The 18126-nt window shown below is 47.9% G+C and overlaps 1 protein-coding gene across 3 annotated transcripts in view; it reads left to right on the top strand.

The window, feature by feature from the left end:
• KANSL1 (KAT8 regulatory NSL complex subunit 1) overlaps positions 1-17776 on the top strand; it is a 182886-nt gene extending 165110 nt beyond the window's left edge. For 2 of the 3 annotated variants that reach the window (XM_049779018.1, XM_049779026.1), the window contains 9 exons: positions 1248-1419; positions 7001-7186; positions 7665-7853; positions 8163-8311; positions 12297-12418; positions 14620-14677; positions 14909-15021; positions 15857-16109; positions 16292-17776. In XM_049779018.1, coding sequence (XP_049634975.1) covers positions 1248-1419; positions 7001-7186; positions 7665-7853; positions 8163-8311; positions 12297-12418; positions 14620-14677; positions 14909-15021; positions 15857-16109; positions 16292-16519 — 1470 coding nt within the window. In that variant the 3' untranslated portion in view covers positions 16520-17776. The remainder of the gene's footprint in view (positions 1-1247; positions 1420-7000; positions 7187-7664; positions 7854-8162; positions 8312-12296; positions 12419-14619; positions 14678-14908; positions 15022-15856; positions 16110-16291) is intronic. The other variant, XM_049779034.1, reaches the window with a different exon arrangement.
• The last annotated feature ends 350 nt before the right edge of the window (positions 17777-18126 follow it).

Below are 18126 nucleotides of genomic sequence, written 5' to 3'. Positions count from 1 at the left end.
GGGGACCATATGGGATGGTGGAGATCAAACTAAGGTCAACCACGTGCAAGGCAATGCTATTGCTTCAACTCAAATTAATTTTTATGTTAATACTCTTAATATTAAATTATATTTTTTGGACCATGGCATGCTGAGAGCCATGCTTTTCTTTAACAGGAGTGCTTGCCTCACCCCTGGCCCTCTGGTTACTGGTTCAGTACAAAAATAGAGTTTTTAGAAAGTGCTCTTTCTGCTGTTAAAGCCCAGTGTCTGAGGGGCCAGAGCAATAACACACTGACTAGGGCTTTTTTGTTTATTTGTTTGTTTTGTTTTGGGCCACACCCTGTGACGCTCAGGGGTTACTCTTGGCTATGAACTCAGAAATCTCTCCTGGCTTGGGGGACCAGGTGGGACACCGGGGACCAAACCCAGGTCTGTTGTGGGTCAGCCGCCTGCAAGGCAAACACTTCACCACTGTGCTATCACTCTGGCCCCCAAAATAGAGTTCTCTTAGTTTCCCTAATTTGGTAGTTGAAAAACATACTTTTTGTGTGTTTTATTTGTATTATAGTGGTGATGGGGTTTGGGCCACACTCATCTATGCCCAGAGATAATTCTTTTTTTTTTTGGGGGGGGGGGTCCACACCTGGCAGCACTCGGGTTACTCCTGGCTCTGTGCTCAGAAATTGCTCTTGGCAGGCTCAGGGGACATATGGGATGCCATGATTCGAACCACCGACCTCCTGCATGCAAGGCAAACATCTTACCTCCATTCTATCTCTCTAGCCCCCAGAGATAATTCTTGGAGATGCTTAGAGGACCAGTGTAATTTCAGGGCTTGGAGTGGGGGGGGGTGGCCACATGCAGGGCATGTATATCTCATCTCTCCTGTGCAACCCCCTCAAGCTTATTCACTTAGAAGTATCATTCTTTGTTTATGGAGTTGATCGTTTGTGGGCCACACCTGAAAGTGCTCAATGGGTTTTCTGGCTCTGAGCTCAGGAATCATTCCTGCAAGGCACAGAGGACCACATGGGATGCTGTGGATTGAACCTGGGTCTGCCGTGTGCAAGTCAAGCACCCTATCCACTGTACTCCAGTCCCAAATATTACTTGTGTTTGAATGGCAAACTCATATACTCACTAATCAAAATTTTTGTTAGCATTCACACAAATGCTAGAAAAGGCCTTTTGAATCAAGGGTGTAATGCGTGGGAAGCAGGACTTACATGAGATGTTGAATTTGTGGTTTGTCTGACTTTTCGCAGGTTTACCGGAGCAGCAGCATGCGCTCAGGCTGTGATGTGAATCCGGCCTGTGCACTGTGCGGCTCAGGCAGCACCAGCGTGATGCCTCCGGAGATCCACTACGCGGCCCCATTGCTGGAACGCCTCTCCCAGCTCGACTCCTGTGTTCACCCCGTCCTGGCATTTCCTGATGGTAAGAAAAGCCACAGAATCAAAAATAATAAGAAGACAGCCAGCATCCTGTGTAACCCAGCTATCAAGATGACACCTTTTAATTTTATTTTTCCTTTAGTTTTTTTGTTTTGTTTTGTTTTGATCTTGTCCACACCCAGCGGCGCTCCAGGGGTTTCTCCTTCCTGGCTTTGCACTCAGAAATCGCTCCTGACAGGCATGGGGGATCATATGGGATGCCAAGATTTGAACCACTGTCAGTCCTGAATCGGCTGTATGCAAGGCAAATGTCCTACCGCTGTGGTTTCTCTCTGGCCCCTACTTTAGCTTTCTTAATGTTATGGGCTGTGTGTGTGTGTTGGCCACTACTGGCTCTGCACTCAGGGGCTCGCGTGCGTGCGTGCGTGTGTGTGTGTGTGTGTGTGTGGCGCTCTGGACCCTCCATCTCTCTCTCTTTTTTTTTTTTTTTTTTTGGTGGTTTTTTGGGTCACACTCTGAAGCGCTCATGGGTTCCTCCTGGCTCTTTGCTTAGAAATCGCTCCTGGAGGGCCCGGAGAGATAGCACAACGGCGTTTGCCTTGCAAGCAGCCGATCCAGGACCAAAGGTGGTTGGTTCGAATCCCAGTGTCCCATATGGTCCCCTGTGCCTGCCAGGAGCTATTTCTGAGCAGACAGCCAGGAGTAACCCCTGAGCATCGCTGGGGGTGGCCCAAAAACCAAAAAAGAAAAAAGAAAAAAAAGAAATCGCTCCTGGCAGGCTCGGGACCATATGGGATGCCAGGATTCGAGCCGCCATCCTTCTGCATGCAAGGCAAATGCCATATCTTCATGTTATCTCTCCGGCCTCCCATCTCTTTAGTGACTTTTACCTTTCCCAAAGTGAAATCATTCTGGGACTGGAAAGAGAGAGTTTGCCGAGCTTAAGCACTTACTTTGCAATTCAGGGCATTTCCAGTTTAACCCCCAGCAAACACTTTTCCTGCTCGTGTTGCCCCCAAACCAAATAAAGATTCTTCTTTTCCATATAGTCTTTTAATTTGGGCAATTAGAACATCAACAATTTATGACTTCGGAGGGGGATTCCCTTGGGTGAGATCTCAAAAGGTTTGGGTCCAAGTTCTATTTACTGCAACATATACATGGTAGCACAGAGCCCAGAGTGACCCCCAAAAACGATTTTTAAGTTTTGAATAAAAATAATGGGAAGCCAAAACAAAACAAAAAAATAATGGGAAGCCAGAGTGATAGCACAGTGGTAGAGTGCCTTGCACATGGCCAGCCCGGAATGCACCCAGATTTGCATATATGCATCCCATATTGTCTCTCAAGCCCAACAGTAGTGATTACCTTATTATTTAGAATATAATTTATAACCCAATTCTGTGCCCTATTTTTTCAGAACAAGTATCAGGTGCCCTAAGGATATAAGTTCATTGGATATAACCCTATTCCCTACAGTTGTCATAAACCTGGGGGCTCCTACATGCAGTTTGACCTCTGGCCTTTTGTCCTAGCTCCATGGCATGGCTGTATTTTCAAGGCATGTGTAGGTATTCTACCAAATAACCTTTACAATTTACAGTGATCTTTTTTAGATCACATAAACTGTTTGCCTTTTACTACAGTTGTCTGTGGTTTTGGTTTTTGAGTCTTTTTTTTTTTTTACACTTTATTTCAAATAGTACAGTGCATGAACAAAAATATTGATTACTCCTTTAGATAGAATCCAGAAATTAGGGGCCGGGCGGTGGCGCTGGAGGTAAGGTGCCTTGCCTTGCCTGCACTATCCTAGGACGGACCGCGGTTCGATTCCCCCGGCGTCCCATATGGTCCCCCAAGAAGCCAGGAGCAACTTCTGAGTGCATAGCCAGGAGTAACCCCTGAGCGTCACAGGGTGTGGCCCAAAAACCAAAAAAAAAAAAAAAAAAAAGAATCCAGAAATTACAGCAATCTTAGGATTTGGGTTGGTTAGTTTATACAAGTTTATTTGGGGCGGGGCACACCCTGTGACACTTGGTTACTCCCGGCTATGCGCTCAGAAATTGCTCCTAGCTTGGGGTTCATATGGGACGCTGGGGGATTGAACTGCGGTTGTCCTAGGCCTTACCACTCCGGCCCCCAGTTTATACTAGTTTCTTTTTTGGGTGGAGGGTCGCTCCTAGCAGCCTGGGGGGACCATATGGTATGCCTGGATTCGAACCACCATCTATTCGAATCAGCTGCAAACACTTTATCGCTGTCTTATCTCTTCTGCCCTTATACAAGTTTTCTTAAAGTGGTATAATTGAAATAGAAGTCTGAAGAAAGAGAATCAATACCAGATAAAAGATTTATTTGCGGGGCCAGTGTTATAGCACAGCAGGTAGGACATTTGCCTTGCACACAGCTAACCCGGGTTTGATCCCTAGCATCCCATATGGTCCCTTTGGGTGCAGAGCCAGGAATAACCCCTGAGTACTGCCAGCTATGGCCCAAAAAATTGGTTGTGTGTGTGTTTTATGATGGGAAGAGCTTTAGCATGTTATATATACTTGACTTTGCAGGCAAAACTCTCTTTAGTCTCCATACAACTTCTCAGCGGCCATTGTAGTACAAAAATAACTTAGACGATATGTAAGCAAATTGTGGGTTGGAGAGCTGGTACACACACTACTCTTTCCTTTCAACTCCCCTTAGTTCGAATCCTGGCACACATACGGTACTCTGAGCACAGAGCCAGAAGTAATCTCTGAGCACCACTGGTGTGGCTTGAAACAAAAAGTAAACCAATTGTTTTTTTAAAAAGAACAGTTCCTTTTGACAGCAATTCAAGGGAATCCTCCTTTTGTCAGCTGAAGGAACTTAGATGAACTTTAACTCCCCTAGTCTTCAGTCCATTGAATTTTATACTGGCCTCCTAAACCCTTAACTACTTATCTTACTCTCAAACTCCCTTCACTGTATGAAAAATGGCTTGCATCATACTCTAATCCTGCTGTCACGTCACTTCTGACAATTTGTGGCAAGTATGGTTAGTCAGCTAGTAGTCAGGGGCAGGGATTTAGTCAGGAACAACTGGGGGTGATGTGAGAATAAAGAGAGTGTCCGGAGAGCTCAGGAAGGCCAGCAGGCAGCCCTGGACAAGCAGGAAGGCAGCACAGCCTTCCCAGTGCTGGTGAGAAACCTCTGTGCTAGGACACTGCAGCGCTTCTCTGTGACTTTCAGGGTCTCTTGCCAAGTGGGTTGCAGCTTATGTAACTTCCTTGTAGACCATGTTTTACCTTGTAGACCATGTTTTACCCTGCTGCCTCCTGCTGTTCTCATTTACCTTATAATGTGTTGCTTTAGTTTTCGATCTGTTACTTTGGATCAAGAAATAGACCTAAGGTTCAGAGCGATGGCACAGCAAGATTGCCTTGAACGTGGCACACCTGGGTTTGATCCCTGAGCACAAAGCCCCAGGAGTCATCTGTCTGCTTACACTCTCTCTTCCCCCTCCTCTTCTCCCCTCCCTTTCTCCCATTCCTTTGTTAAGTATTACCAAGTAGAGTTCTTAACTTCTGGTCAAATATTCCCATTTGTCTGACAGCTCTGGTTCCATCACTCAACACCTATCCTATGAAGTACCTTTCCCTGTTAATGCTTTATTTCTTTGCCACTACATCATACTTCAGATATGCTTCCGCATTCCATCATTTCCTAACAGTTAGATATAGGAGCGAGGGGGAAGAAGACCCACCTTTTTCTCTGGTCTCTAATTTCAGTTTGTTCCTGCCTCTGAATTCCCACTTTCCTTCCTCACTGTCATTTCCACCCTCCTCAACAGTGGGGTTTAGATGAATTGGTAACTAACTGAATTCTCCTTTTTAGTCCCAAACTGAATCTATGAACATACTTGCCTAAAAATAAGTTAGGCTATCTTAGAGTTAAAACTTGGGGCTGGTGTTCCGCTTGTGACCATTGTGCTTTGAGCCAAACAGTGGCATAGACACTATGCAGTCTTATCTATTGACTGGAAAATCCCCAGAGCCACAGAGAGGCCCAACTTCAGAGGGCACCATTGCTTCATGTATCATGCCTTCTAAAGTAGTGAGGTCAATGACCCCATTGTGTTAGGATAGTCCTAAGCATTGAAGATGACCAACTGCCTTGCATGCAGAAGGAGGAGGGTGGTTCGAATCCCAGCATCCCATATGGTCCCCCAAGCCTGCTAGGAGCGATTTCTGAGTGTAGAGCCAGGAGTAACCCTGAACACTGCCAAGTGTGGCCCAAAAACAAAAAACAAAAAGAAGATGACCAACTAGCATAGCGCAACACTGTGGGCCAGACGTTGTGTACCAGAACTAACTGTGGCTCCAAAAAGAAATTTTAAAATGGCAGGGTTTCCAACTTTGCACTTTCTCCAGTCCTGAAGACTCGAGGGTTTTTTTTGGGGGGGGGGGGGGTAGGTTTCATATCCAGCGACGCTCAGGGCTTACTCCTGGCTCTGTGCTCACAAGTCACTCCTGGCAGGCTCCAGGGACCATATGGGATGTTGGGATTCAAACCAGGGTCTGTCCTGTGTTCGCTGCGTGCAAGGCAAATGCCTTACTGCTGTGCTATCGCTCCAGCCCCTAGACTCAAAATTATTAGCAAATTTTTACTCCTATTCCAAGCTGATTTGCATAGGCTATTACATACATCTCTCAATACTGTTCTTGGGGGGGGGGGATGGAGCAACTCTAGGTTGTTCCAGAAGTGCTTTGGGAACTATTTGGCTGGGGATCAAAGAAGGGTCAGTGGCTTGAAAAGGGAAGCACGAGCCCCTATTTCAGCCCCCTGTTCAGCCCCCAGTTTACTGCTCTCAGTTCTAGAAATCTGACCTAGTCTTGACCATGCTTTAACCACTCCCATAAAACGTGACTAGAGTTGATAGATTTTGAGGAACTGTATGCCTGAAGTAACGCATTAGGGTGTGGTGACTCTTCAGTGTTCCAGAAGCTGGAACTTGTTTCCCTATCTGTTCAATCGCTCCTTGAAGAGGATGTATGTATAACCTTGGGAAAAAAGAATGGAACTTGGATTTGAACTGAGTAATAGCACCACCTGCTGGCCATGGCGACCTGCGCTATTTTGAGAGCCTGCTTGTCAAAACAATTAACTGTAGGTAGGCAGCTAACACAATTTACCAGTAGGAGGAGGAAGAGAGCATGACAAAACTCTGAAGGAAGTACTAAGAAAATGGAGGAGGGCTGGAGAAAGTACACCAGGTAGAGTGTTTGCCTGCCTTGCGTGTCACTGACCAGGTTACATCCCTGGTATCCCATATGGCCCCCTAGCCCACCAGGAGTGATTCATGAGTGCAGAATCAGGAGTAAGACCTGAAAACAGCCCAGTGTGGTCCCAGAACAGCAAGGCAGTTAATTTGTGATGCTAAATATTAACAGCTAACAGCAACCTCGCGATGAATGTCGCAGGGGGAGGTGGGAGGGAGGTGCAGAGGTGGGACTAAGTTGTCATGCCACAAGGCAAAAGAAAGGAAGGATGGGGAGAGCCAGTTACTTTATGGGAGAACCTTTGTTTCGTGAGAGAGGAGCTGAGGCCAGGTGTCTGGATTAACCTGCAGTGTTTTACTTTTCTTGCAGATGTTCCCATGAGTCTGCACTTCCAGAGCATGCTGAAATCCCAGTGGCAGAACAAGCCATTTGACAAACTCAAACCTCCCAAAAAGTTTTCACTTAAGCACAGAACACCCATCCCAGGCGGCCTCCCAGATCCAACTCGTAGTAAAGACAGGCACAAGTTGGTCAACTCCTTCCTGACTACAGCTAGTAAGTTTCAGGCGCTCGGAGGAGCCTCTGGTTACTGTTCTATTTTTATAGTCTCAAATCTCAAAATGGTTCGCTGTGGCATTTTGTAAGTGAATCGGACTCACTTAAATGGACTTAAGAGAATTTCAACTCACTGTCTACAACTCCTTCTTGGATACTCTCAGATGGTCTTTGAAACCCATTTTGAACTGAGTGGATGTTGGGCCGAGAGCCCCGAGTACCCCATGAGCAACCAGCAGTAGCAGGCATGGTGCTGGGTCCCCCTGTGGGCAAGCTGTCCTGGCATCATTATTTCTCATTCACGCCCCCAGGGCTCCCTTGGTCTGCCTTGGCCAGTGTGCTATTTGCTAAAACCTTCCATCCCAGAGGACTGTCTAGTCTAGCCTGCCATTGGTGTCTTGTCATTGGCCTAAAGAGATCTCAGAGCTTGGAACTCAGATAGGAAAAGACTGAGATCTTTCTCTGTTCCCCTCTTCAGAGCTGTCCCATCACCAAACTCGGCCTGACAGGACCCACAGGCAGCACTTAGACGATATGGGGGCCGTGCCTATGGTGGACAGAGTGACAGCGCCCAAAGCAGAGCGCTTGCTCAACCCACCGCCACCTGTACATGACCCAAACCACAGCAAAATGAGATTGCGAGACCATTCATCAGAGAGGAGTGAAGGTAGGGCCAGGCCCGGCACCGCTACCTGCATTTGCAATTGCTCAGGGCTTTCTGGGCTCCTCGTAATTGCACCCAGCTTTGCCCTTCGCTTTTCAGGAGGGCAGGGTCAGGGGACCTTGCTGCTGCACCAGCTTCTGCCCAGGGCCCTACCGTGTGTTGGCCTGTTTGCTTCGCTTTTTTTTTTTATCTTCTAGGCTTAGGAAGCATTTTTGTCTTTAATGTGTGTCGTTGATATTGCTGGACTGTGCTAGAAGGGAAGCTGGGCGAGGTATCCGCAAAGCCATCCCTTTTCTCTGTTGACTTCTGCAGTGCTGAAGCATCACACAGACATGAGCAGTCCCAGCTACCTGACAGCCTCCCACCACCCACCACACAGCCCCTTGGTGCGACAACTCTCCACCTCGTCTGACACCTCTGCAACCACCAGCTCAGGCTCGCAGGTCACAGCCAGCACGTCTGTAAGTACCTGTGGACTTGACCACATGGCGCCTCGTTGATTCAAGTTGCTTTGTGGAGGGTAGAGGTGAAGACGTTGGCACTTACGGGGTATAGGGGCTTGATTTATTATGATATCTAATCGTTAAACAAAAGAGGTGTTTGATCCGAATTGTTTTTCATGGTAGAGAAGTAGCTATGCATCAGTAACTCATAAGCTGGAGGCAGAGACAAACTTTGGGATGGGGAAGATCGGGAGGTTGTCTACATCTAGCAGTCTTCAGTGCTGATTAGTCCTAGCAATGCTCAAAGTGTCATATGCAGTCCCAGAGATAAAAACGGGATCAGTCAGATGCAAGGCAAGTCCTTTACCTCTATACTATCTCTCAGGCAGAGACAAATTCTTATTTGGGGGGGGGTGGGGAACATACCTTGTGGCACTCGGGTCACTCCTGGCTCTGTTCAGTAATTGCTCCTGGCTTGAGGGACCATATGGGATGTAAGGGGAATCGAACCAAGGTCCGTCCTAGGTCAGCCACATACAAGGCAAACGCTACCACTGCGTCACCGCTTCAGCCCATGAGACAAATTCTTTTTTTTTTTTTTTTTGGTTTTTTGGGCCACACCCGGTGACGCTCAGGGGTTACTCCTGGCTAGGTGCTCAGAAGTCGCTCCTGGCTTGGGGGACCATATGGGATGCCGGGGGATCGAACCGCGGTCCGTCCAAGGCTAGCGCAGGTAAGGCAGGCACCTTACCTCTAGCGCCACCGCCCGGCCCCGAGACAAATTCTTAAGGTGATTCTTGACTTCAAGACTCTGGACTGGAACTGGAGCAATAATACAGCGGTAGGGCATTTGCCTTGCACGCTGCCAACCCAGGACAGACTCCGGTTCTATTCCTAGAATCCCATATGGTCCCCTGAGCCTGCCAAGAGCGATTTCTGAGTGCAGAGCCAGGAGTAACCCCTGAGTGCAGCCGGGTGTGACCCAAAACCAAAAAAATAAATAAAAGGTGAGGGCCAGAGAGATAGCATGGAGGTAGTCCGTTTGCCTTGCCTTGCATGCAGAAGGACAGTGGTTTGAATCCTGGCATCCCATATGGTCTCCCGAGCCTGCCAAGAGCGATTTCTGAGTGCAGAGCCAGGAGTAACCCCTGAGCGCAGCCTGGTGTGACCCAAAATAAAAAAAATAAAAGAATTTTGGCTAGAGAGAGCGCTCAAAGGTTCTAAGCCACATGCCTTGCATGTTAGAGACTCAAGTTTGATCCCTAAGCACCATTTAAAAATAAAGCAATTTTAGGGACTGGGCAGTGGTGCTAGAGGTTAAGGTGCCTGCCTTGCCTGCGCTAGCCTTAGACAGACCGTGGTTCAATCCCCCGGCGTCCCACACGGTCCCCCAAGCCAGGAGCGACTTCGAGTGCATAGCCAGGAGTAACCCCTGAGTGTCACCAGGTGTGGCCCCCCAAAAAACAAAAATAAATAAATGAAGTAGTTTTAAATTGAGGGGGATACTAGAAGAAAGGACTGTGTAGTGCCTCAAAATGCCAGTGGGTGCATATGAGTCATTTTAGTGACTTGCTTGTTTTGTTTTGGGACCACACTTGGCAGTGCTCACCCTGGTGGGTTTAGGGGAAGTTGCAGATGCTTTAGATCAAACTCATGCAAGGGAAGTGCCCTTCCTGCTGTACTATCAATAACTCTAACCCTCCATTCAGTATAAAATTTCCTGGGAGGTGGGGCCGGAGAGGTGGCACAGTGGTAGGACATTTGCCTTGCACGCTGCTGACCTAAGACGGACTGCAGTTCAATTCCCCCAGCATCCCATATGATCTTCCGAGCCAGGAGTAACCCTGGAGCGTCACCCGATGTGGATCGATAGCATAACAAGTAGAGCATTTGCCTTGCACACAGCTGACCCAGGTTCAATTCCCAACACCCCATATAGTCTCCCGAGCACCACCAAGAATGATTCCTGAGTGTTGTTCCAGGAGTAACAACCTTAAGCACTGCCAGATATGTCCCCCCCAAACAAAAATAAATTCTCGGGGATTCTGATTGGTGGTCAGAAGTGATGCCCTACAGAACCCCAGAGTGCAGGGGGTGATGCTTGGGATGGAACCCAAGACTTCACACCTACAAGGCAGGCTTTCTGTCAGTTAAACTACCTCCCTGCCCTCTTATTTTTGTTTCTCAAGCACTCCACATCTTCTGATGAGCCAGCAGTGTGAGACTGCTTTGCATTCTCAGCACCTGATCTGCCTCTGAAGAGGCAGGAGAGAGAAGTTAACTCAGAGGTCAAATGAGCAGTGCCCGCTAGGCTGACAATGTGCAAAGAACAGTGTTCAGTCCAGATGCCAACCCACCAACATGCTTTCACAGCAGGCCCACAGGGCTCTACGTATAATACATACGTGTTTCTGCCAGATTTTCACATTTGTTCTTGTCTAAGATTCCTGGGAAGCTATCACTCGAGGCCTTGCTTATGTAGTGAGATGTATCAATTCAGCAGAGACCTCTGGCTATGAAGTCTCTAATCCTCAGCAGAACTCATCCCGGGCAAGATTTGCAGATGTCTGTAACAGTCTATTCTTATTTGATGGATAAAAATAACTAAAGTAGGGGCCAGAGAGATAGCATGGAGGTAAGGCGTTTGCCTTTCATGCAGAAGGTCATCGATTCGAATCCTGGCGTCCCATATATGGTTCCCCGTGCCTGCTAGGAACAATTTCTGAGCATGGAGCCAGGAGTAACCCCTGAGCACTGCCAGGTGTGACCAAAAAACAACAAAAAAAAAAACCCTAAAGTAAAAAGATATTATTGTGCTAGCCTGAAACCGTTGGTCAGGAAGGCCTGACCCTGACCTAGGAAATCCACTGCCTCATAACATTCTCGAGGAGTGTCCTGAATGATCAGGATTAGAGAGTAGAGGGCCTGGCTACAGGGATCTTCCTCTGCCTCCTCTCCTTCATCAACCCTTACCTGCTCTCTGCTCTGACTGTGGCCCAACTCTCCCAGCTGTACAGCTACATCGTCGCCATGGCAGCATGTTTGTCATCCACTGTTTCTCTCTGGCCTCTCACAGCTCAGTGCCACCCTCTGTCTGAGGATAGACATTTGCTCTCTGGGCACAAACAGCTAGTGGACTTTTTGTTCCATCTAAGAAACCAAGCCCTATCCCAGCTGTTCTTGGCCCCTGGTCTTGCAGCTGCTGTACATGCCCACCTCTTCCACTGGTACTAGATCCTGGTTAGATCCTGGATCTTTCTTGAGAGTTCAATTTTCTCAGCTTCCAAGAGAAGTGAATCTCCTTCCTCCGAAACCAGCTCATTTTCTTCAGTTTCCCTCCCCTCATCTTTGTTGATACAGCTAAAAAAAAAAAAAAACTCAGCCCTTTCCCTCAGAATAATAACCAGAAAGAGGAACATCAGATAAGGCATGAACAAATGGTGGGTATGATACCGCTGAAGAGTCCAGATCTACCTGGAGGAAGTGCTCTCATGACATCCAAGGTTAGGTGGTCTGTTGAGCTTATGTCTGTGCTTTATACGTCTCAAGATAAGGAGTTCATAACATAGCTTCGCCTGAACTTTAAACACGGATCTTAGAAGCCATTATGAATTTAAGTCATTGGGATTCTATGGAATTGAAGAACTTGAGGTGGGTAGGGGGTGCTATGTACAAAAAGACGTGTGTATTGAGCAGGAACCACAGTTGACGCAAAGCCCCTTATAAAATTCAGCAGAAACTGCTTCATGTGGGCCTGTAAAGGAAGAGGGACTGGTCACTGGGGCTCGTGACGAGAAATACTTCTAATACCCACTAATGTTTCTGCTGAGGACTTCCTCACGAGACCCATCTCCTAGCTGCAGGCAGCTGAGGTGTGTCTTTCTGACCCCTACGCAGGTCCTTTGTGTATATGGCTCATTGTTGGTGATCGTGAGTTACTTGTCTTGTGTCTGATTTGATGTTTGCAGAATCATGCAAACCTTTTAAACCTTTTGTCTTGCAGCAGCCAGTACGGAGGAGAAGAGGAGAGAGCTCATTCGATATCAACAACATTGTCATCCCCATGTCTGTGGCTGCCACAACCCGTGTTGAGAAACTTCAGTACAAGGAAATCCTCACTCCCAGGTAGAGGCCATGAGAGAATTAGAGCACTGGCTTGGCTTCTTGGACGCCTTGTTGCTTCTCACTGAGCTTGGGGTTCATTCAGTCTTCAAGAAAAGTCATTCAGGGGCCAGAGAAATAGCACAGCGATAGGGCGCTTGCCTTGCATGTGACCAACACAGGACAGACTCAGGTTCGATTCTTGGCATCTCATAGGGTTCCCCGAGCCTGCCAGGAGTGTTTTCTGAGTGCAGAGGTAGGAGTAACCCCTGAGCACCGCCGGGTGTGACCCAAAAACTAAAAAAAGTCGTTCAGGGGTGAAGTTAGTCCATGTTGTCCATGTTTTGTTGGGTTTTTTTTTGTTTGTTTGTTTGTGTGTGTGTTTGTTGGGGGCCTCCCCTGACTCTGTGCTCAAGGATTACTCCTGGTGGGGCTCAGAAGACATGGGGTGCTAGGGATGAAACTTGGGTTGGCTACATGCAAGATAAGTACTGTGCTGTCTTTCTGGCTCCTGGAATTATTTCTGTGCACAGTTCTCTTTTGTTTTATCATTGGAGCAGTCTACATACTGTCCATAGAGTGGCAGAGTATTTCTTTTCTTTTTTTTCTTTTGGGAGGGGGGCACATCCGGCTGTGCTCAGGGTTACTCCTGGCTATCTATCTCTCCAGCCCCAGAGTATTTCTTTTCTATAGACTTTTGTTCTGTTTTGTTTTTAGAGGCTGCTGTCAGCATGGTGTGCATGCTCCAAACCCAGTGGCCTCAAGTACTAGTGGTTGCACTCATGGGTTGCCAGCAAGGGATGTGCTGGTTGTTTTGAGCTTTTTCTGGTCTTAGACATGCTTCATTAATACCTTTGTGTGTTTATTTGAGGGGTGGGACTGGGCCACACCTGGTGATGCCAGGACTTACTCCTGACTGCTCAGGAATCACTTCTGGTAGTGCTCAGGAGACTATATTGGGGTACTGAGTATTGAACCTGGTTCGGCCACATGCAAGGCAAGTGTCCGTTCTTGTTTTATTATTACTCTGATTCTATTTGTATGTTTGAAAGTGATGAAATTTTTGTGTAATTTAACCAGGATTTCACATACTAACCTTTATTTTTAGATTTTGTTGACAAATTGGGGTGTATTTTATTTTCTGCATTGGAATCATTTCTGGTAGTGCTTAGGGCACCCTGTGGTCCATAGTTTAGGACAGGTTCCCCACATGAGAAGCATGCACTCTTGTTCTGTCACTGCCTCCTCACCCAGAAGTTTGTTTTGAGCATGCTCAGGGGTCATTCTTGGCTCTGTGCTCAACAGTTACTCCTAGTGGGGTCTGGGAGACCATATGACATTGAACCCTGGTCATCATCATACAAGACAAATGCCTCCTCACTTGTACTATACTATCACTCTGACCCTGGAATTTTCCTCAGTAGAAGTCAGCTGGTGCTGGAGAACAGAGTGACACTTAAAGATTTTTCATGGGTTTTGTCCCTGTCTTGCCTGCTTTCCTTTTCTGTCCCTAGACATTTGACACTGGGATCCTTTTATTTGTATTTATTTATTTTAAAAGACTTGACTTACTGTTAGTTTGTTTTTAACTGGTCACACTCTGTTGTGCCTAGGGGTAACTGTTAGCAGGCCCAAGGAACTATGGGATGACAGGGATCTAATCTAGGTCTGACACTTTTAAGACAAGCAATACTGTCACCCAGCCCTGAGACCTCACAGTGGTCCTCAAATTATGGCCCGTGGGCCACATACTGTATTTGTATCTGTTTTGTTTCTTCATTGCAAAATAAGATATATGCAGTGGGCATAAGAATTCGTTCATAAGTTATGTTTTTACTATAGTCAGACCCTCCAATGGTCTGAGGGACAGTGAACTGGCCCCCTGTTTAAAAAGTTTTGAGGCTCAAAACTTCAGGGAAGTCAGGCTATGAGGAAGCAGAGCCTGTCCTACTGCCAGCCTCCTGCCGTCTTTTTTTTTGGGGGGTGGGTGGGTTTTTATTTATTTATTTATTTATTTATTTATTTATTTATTTTGGTTTTTTGGGTCACACCCGACAGTGCTCAGGGGTTACTCCTGGCTCAACGCTCAGAAATAGCTCCTGGCAGGCCCGGGGGACCAAATGGAATGCCAGGATTTGAACCACTGACCTGTAAATGCCTTACCTCCATGCTATCTCTCCGGCCTCCCTCCTACCGTCTTAACAAACCATCCCTTGGTTTTGCAGCTGGCGAGAGGTTGATCTTCATTCTCTGAAGGGGAGTCCTGACGAGGAGAATGAGGAGGTAATGTCACAGTCATTCTCTTTTGTGAAAGTTGTGTGGGAATCAACCCCAGGACCTGATATACGGAAGGCCAAGTGCCCTCCTGATGCCTCTCGCCACACACACATGCCTGCTACAGCCTTGGAAGGAAGCGCCCGGGGCGCGTGGGCCCCATCTCCCCTGCTCCTCTCATCCTCCATTCAGCTCACTTTCTTCGGGAAAGGAGCTTCCATCAACTCTTTTTTTTTGCAGATCGAGGACCTCTCTGATGCAGCCTTCGCCGCCCTGCACGCCAAATGTGAGGAGATGGAGAGGACTCGGTGGCTGTGGACCACGAGTGTGCCACCCCAGCGTCGTGGCAGCAGGTACTGTGGGGCAGGGAGGACGGGGCGAGGGTATGGGCCCTGACCCCTGGAACTGCTTTGAGAGTCAGTTGCTTTTCCCAGTCATCCACCCACTGGCCAAGGTTCTTGGTTTGTTAGCACTAAGCAGTCATATCTTTACTAGAGCTTTGTGGAGTTGCTCTCAGGAGTTAATACTGATATTCTAGTAACCAGCTCAGTCCGTAGAGCAGCCTTTCCGTCCTCTGGAGGCTGGACAGTGGTGTGTGGTTTTGTTGCCTTAACAGTGATAGAGCCAGTGTGTTTCTTCAGCATAGATCATTTGAGCTCTTGGTTTTGGTTTCTTTCATTTGACTGCAGTCTTTTATTTATTTTTTGTTTGTTTGTTTGTTTGTTTTTGGGTCACTCCTGGCAGCGCTCAGGGGTCACTCCTGGCTCTACGCTCAGAAATCGCCCCTGGCAGGCACGGGGGACTGACCATATGCGATGCCGGGATTCGAACCACCGTCCTTCTGGACACAAGGCAAACGCCTTACTTCCATGCTATCTTTCCGGCCCCAACTGCAGTTTTTGAAAATCTAGACTAATTTTGAGCACCAAACCCTGAGTACTCTGCCAGGTCTTATTGGCACTGGTCAGCCATGTCACCCGACTTCACTTTAGTATGATGGGTATAGGCCATTCTTGGAAGTGGGGACTCCTCTCTGCACAGTGGAGAATGGAAACAAGAGATTTTGCTGGTTGTTTGGGTAAACTGCTTCGAGTGCCCTCAGCTCCTCCACTCGCCGTGCGTGTTGTTTTAAGGATTCCCTCCCACTTTCTACTGAGACACTCAAAATTTGTACTCCTTGGTGTGCAGGTCTTACAGATCATCAGACGGCCGGACAACCCCCCAGCTAGGCAGTGCCAACCCCTCCACCCCTCAGCCTGCCTCCCCCGATGTCAGCAGTAGTCACTCTCTGTCGGACTTCTCCCACGGGCAGTCCCCACGGAGCCCCATCAGCCCAGAACTGCACTCGGCGCCCCTCACACCGGTGGCTCGGGACACTCTGCGACACCTCGCCAGCGAGGACACGCGCTGTTCCACACCAGAACTGGGACAGGACGAGCAGGTAAGAGGTGCTGTGCTGCATCTGCAGAGCCACTCCATCTTTGTCTCCTCTCCCCTTTGGGGGAGATGCAGAAGGGATTCGAGGGGCAGGGTTGGAGCTAGGACCTCTGACTTGGGAGGTTTGGTGGGTTTGAAATTCAAGGCTGGGACAGGCTACTCACCACAGGGCTCCTCTCCCCACAGTCTGTCCAGCCCTGGGAGCGGCGGACCTTCCCCCTGCCCTACAGTCCCCAGGCCGAGTGTGAGGACCAACTGGACGCGCAGGAACGGGCAGCCCGCTGCACGCGGCGCACCTCGGGCGGCAAGCCTGGCAGGGACACTGAGGTGGCGCCCACTTCCCCTCCTGTGGTCCCCCTCAAGAGTCGGCATCTATCAGCAACGGTCACGGCTCCGCGTCCAGCTCACAGATGAGCGGATACAAGAATCTAAACAGACTCACTGATTATTGGCATTAAAGCTTCAGAAATCTCTGCGTTTGATATTCAAACATCATGTGCCGGAAATTTTCACAGTTTTTAGTGAATTTAAGGAATTTAGATTCTACTGTTTTTTCTTTTTCTTTTTTTTTTTCTTTTTGAATTTGTTTTGTTCTCCATGTTTTGTTGTCACACACCTGAGCACTTCCTCCAGTTGACAAACAGCAGTCTGGGGCTCTGCCTGCGGGCCTAGTCCCACGCATCGCCTACACTGTTTGAATCACTGGGACTTAGCCCATGTTCCCCCGCGGACCTGTGGGCCCCGATGTGGGAAGCTGCAGCTCAGTGTTTGTCTACCCCAGGGTGGCTGAACGGGGGCCGGCTAGTGCCCCGCCCTGCCCCTCCCTCGTCCCATGTGTGTGGCTCTGCTCTGCCCTTGGCTGGCACCTCCCTGGAGCCAGGCTTGGCAGTGGGCTTTCCCGTCCCTACCTGGATCTCGGCCAGCTGTTGCAGGATCCTCTGCCTTGGCTCCTTCGCTGCAGTAACCTGGCTGCGACTGCTCAGTCCCCACCCCACCCTGGTCTTTCTCCCTTCTCCTGGGTCTTGTGTCTGTCTTTCAGGCTCCCATAAATCAGTTCCCTACAGTGTCTGCCCCCCTCGCCCTGTCCCAGCCCTGGAACATTGTTGGAACATTGTTCCCGCCCTGGCTCCCTTCACTCCCACAAACCCTGTGGCCGCCCTTGTGCCTGTCTCATGTATGATTATCACCAAAATAGGGGGGGCAAAAGGACTCTTTTATTTTTTTCTCTTTTTTTTTCTTGGCCATTTTGTAATCGTATAAAATAGTAGGAAAACTGCTTAATGGTTGGAGGTTTTTTCACAATTTTCAACATTAGTGATCTTTTTTTTTCTGTTTGCAAGTTAAAGGGTTTGTCATTGTTTCTTTAAAAAAAAAACAATAATGCACCATATCCCTATGCATAAAGTGCTTCTTCTATTTATAAGGTTGAAAATTCTGAATAACCCTTTTAGCATTGTAAAAAAAGGAAAAAAATTGTATTTTGTAAATATTTTTCTTTTCCTGCTTTGAGCTGTGTATTGGCAGCGAAACATGTAGCTGTCTTTGTTCTATTGAGAATGCTTTTCTTCAGAGAAGCTGACTCTTTGTAATGTCTGATTCTGTTCGCAAAGCACAAACTAGTGCTTTAAAAAAAAAAAGGAAGGAAAAATTGAAAAAAATAATAAAAAAAGTACAGATATATTGTCTACCAAGGCTTTTCTCGATATCAAGACACTGGTTATTAGCAGCTCAGGCCTGCCTACGTGCGTGTTGAGCAGCTCTGAGGCCATCCAGGCCTCTGAGCACCTGTGGAGGGCAACTAATAATGGTGGGGGGTGGGGTGAGGGTAATGGGGAGGACAGACTGCTTTCTGATGGTGAAAGTCATTGGGTAATTTATTGAATACCCTTGAAACTACCTTCCTCAGCAGTATCAGCAGTATAATATTTAACACTGATATTTTGAGTTTTGGGAAGGGATACATGTGTTTTCAGGGACCACACAAGCACCCCACACTTCCATACTTGCTCTGTGGCCCAATG

Source organism: Suncus etruscus, chromosome 1 (assembly GCF_024139225.1).
Source record: "Suncus etruscus isolate mSunEtr1 chromosome 1, mSunEtr1.pri.cur, whole genome shotgun sequence".
Taxonomy (NCBI): domain Eukaryota; kingdom Metazoa; phylum Chordata; class Mammalia; order Eulipotyphla; family Soricidae; genus Suncus; species Suncus etruscus.
The sequence above is the reverse complement of the archived record's forward strand: the minus strand, read 5'-3'. Positions and strand labels throughout refer to the sequence as shown.